The sequence below is a fragment of the Verticillium alfalfae genome, genomic scaffold (genome assembly GCF_000150825.1).
Source record: "Verticillium alfalfae VaMs.102 supercont1.1 genomic scaffold, whole genome shotgun sequence".
Taxonomy (NCBI): Eukaryota; Fungi; Ascomycota; class Sordariomycetes; order Glomerellales; family Plectosphaerellaceae; genus Verticillium; species Verticillium alfalfae.
This window is the reverse complement of record NW_003315038.1, coordinates 224827-227550: the sequence shown is the minus strand read 5'-3', so window position 1 is coordinate 227550 and position 2724 is coordinate 224827. Positions and strand designations below refer to the sequence as shown.

Below are 2724 nucleotides of genomic sequence, written 5' to 3'. Positions count from 1 at the left end.
CACCACCCTACTGCACCACCCAGCCCTTGCCAACCTCCCTCTTCTCAATCACCTTCTTCATCGGCAGAGGCCAGCCGCTGCCCCCGACGCCCTCGGCCCTGAGGTATGGCACGACCCAAACCTCCCTCTCGGTGGCCGTGGCCCTGACCTCCTTAACCGGCTTGCCGTACGTCAGCAGCGGCGTGCCCTTGGCCAGCCCGGCGAGCTGGCCGCCCGTCACGTCCGTGAGCGCGTGCATCCTCGTCTTGGGCGTCTTGGTCGGGTCGACCCCCTGCGTCGCGCGCTGCAGGTACGCGTAGACGACGTACTCAGGCAGTTCCTGGGGGCTCATATGCGCTAGGGGCGACGAAGGGTGGAGGTAGACAAACTTTTCAACGTCGGCGCCGACGCCGAGCGGCACGAGCGGCAGGTACGGCACGTCGATGGCGCGGCGGGGCTTGCGCGCGTTCTCTGGCGGCGTGGGCGATTTGTCGGCGCGGATGGCCACCTGGTCGATGAAGCCGGCGGCCACCATCTGCTTGAGGTAGGCGACCTGCCTGTCCGTGGGGCGGTCGAGGCGGTCCTGGAACCGCAGGTTCTGGAACGACGGCACGTTGGTGCGCAGCAGCTCGACAATCTGCTGGCGCAGTTGCTGGATCTCCTTGAGCACCTTGTACCGCACAAAGTGGCTCTCGCACCACGCCTCGGTCGGCTCGTGCGCGTACTCGCCGACGACCTGCAGCAGCTTGATGGCGTCCGACTTGTCGTCGAGCGAGCAAAAGTTTCGCTGCACGCCGTTGAACGCACGCCGGATCGTGGCCTGGCGGTCCTCGGCCGCGACGACGGCGTTGGTGCGCAGCGCGTGGTCTTCTGTTGCCTCGAGTGAGGGGATCGCCTGGTTCTCGGGGATGAAGACCTCGGCCGCCGACAGCGCTGCCACGAGCGCGATGGTGTACTGGAGACAGTCGTGCTGGTGGCCGACAAGGAGGATGCGAGCGAAGCGCGGCGACAGCGGAAAGATGGACATGGTCGAGCCGATGCGCGTCACCTGGCCTTCGGTCGAGATGGCTGACAGGTAGTGGAGGAGCCTTTCTGCCTTGCGGAGGCTTGCTCGGTCAGGGGGTGTCGGGAAGGGAAAGTTGACTACGTTGGAGAGATTCATGGACTTGAGCTGCAACACGACGCCATCAATGGGCATGCGCAAGAGCTCAGGCTCAGAGAACTGAGGCAAATCCCTCTCATACACTGCCGACGAGTACAGGCGGTAGCAGTGACCGGGCCCCGTACGACCAGCGCGACCAGATCGCTGGTTTGCGCTGGCTTTGCTGACCCATCCGATGGCGTACGTCTGGACACCGCTGACCTCGTCGTATTGGCGTTCCTTGGAGCGGCCACAATCGAAGACGTACCTCGTTCCAGGAATCGTAAGACTCGTCTCGGCAACGTTGGTTGCGAGAATGACCTGTCGCGTGCCCTCTGGCGGCTCCTTGAAGACACGCATCTGTTCGCGCGTTGGCAGGAGAGAGTAGAGTGGCAGCACCTGCATCTTCAAGGGGCCCGTCTCACCCTCCTCCTCAATTTTGAACTCTTCGTCTTCGTCCTCGTCGCCCTCGCCGTCTGAAATCTCATCGTCAATCTCTCCAGCGTCAAAGTCGTCAACGTCACCAAATTCAATATCCTCAACCTCCATCGGCGCCTCGCTCGCGGAGATCTGCACCTTGGGGCCGCTCGCCGAGGTCAGACCACCAAAAGCTGCCTCCAACCTCTTGCTCAGCTGCACGATCTCATTCTGGCCCGTCAGAAACACGAGGAAACCTCCAGGAGGCAGCTTCTTGTGACCCCGGCTGATCTTGTTGTACAGTTCGTCAACGTAGTCTGGTCGTGTCCTGCGGGCGAAGTGGATTGTGACAGGGTGCTGTCTACCCTCGACCTCGACGACAGGCGGCGGCGTTGCAAATAGCTGGGAGTTTTGCGTCATGTCCTCGACCCTGAGGGTAGCCGACATGATGATGATCTTGAGAGGCTTCAGTGGCGATGAACCATTCTGGTCCTCCTGGCGGACGTTGTTGATGCGGCTGAGCATGCCAATCAGGATGTCCGTGTTGACGCTCCTTTCGTGCGCCTCATCGATGATGATGGCCGAGTACTTCTTCAACGAGAAATCCTGCGCGATCTCTCGGAGCAACACACCATCCGTCATGAATTTGATGGCCGTCTTGGCGCTCGTCGTGCCCTCGAAGCGAATCTGGTAGGCGACACGCTCAGAGTGATCGCCCATCTCCTCGGCCACGCGTTTTGACATGCTAACAGCGGCTACTCGACGCGGCTGCGTCACACCAATCATGCCCGACGTCGGGGAGTCGGGCGAGCCGTAGCCTGCTTCGTAGAGAAATTGAGGTACTTGTGTCGTCTTTCCGGAACCGGTGGAACCGCACACGACGATGATGTCGTGGTTGTGAATGGCCTCCATAATCCTCTGCTCCTCGCCCACGACGGGGAGTTTGAGACGAGCTTCCTGAATCTCGGGCGTTCTTGTCACGGTCACGCCAAAGGCTTTGCGGGTGAGGTTGACCGAGGGCTGAAGCTCCTCTGGCAGCGGCTCTTGGTCGGCAGCGCGTGGGGTGAAATTGTCTGGCCGGGGAACGTCGAGTATTTGGGTCGACTCGCTTGCCGGCTTGAAGCCTAGAGCCTCGTTCCTCTGTGCCGTCGCCCATGCCTTGAAAGCCGAGGGTTCTCTTCTGAGTG

The 2724-nt window shown here is 61.5% G+C and overlaps 1 protein-coding gene across 1 annotated transcript in view; it reads right to left on the bottom strand.

Annotated features, from left to right (window-relative positions):
- Positions 1-7: 7 nt before the first annotated feature.
- Positions 8-2724, bottom strand: part of VDBG_00082 (ATP-dependent RNA helicase DHX8) — a gene marked incomplete at both ends in the record, with an annotated part of 3649 nt that continues 932 nt past the window's right edge. The window contains one exon of the mRNA XM_003008355.1: positions 8-2675. Within this exon, the coding sequence (XP_003008401.1) occupies positions 8-2675 (2668 nt within the window). The remainder of the gene's footprint in view (positions 2676-2724) is intronic.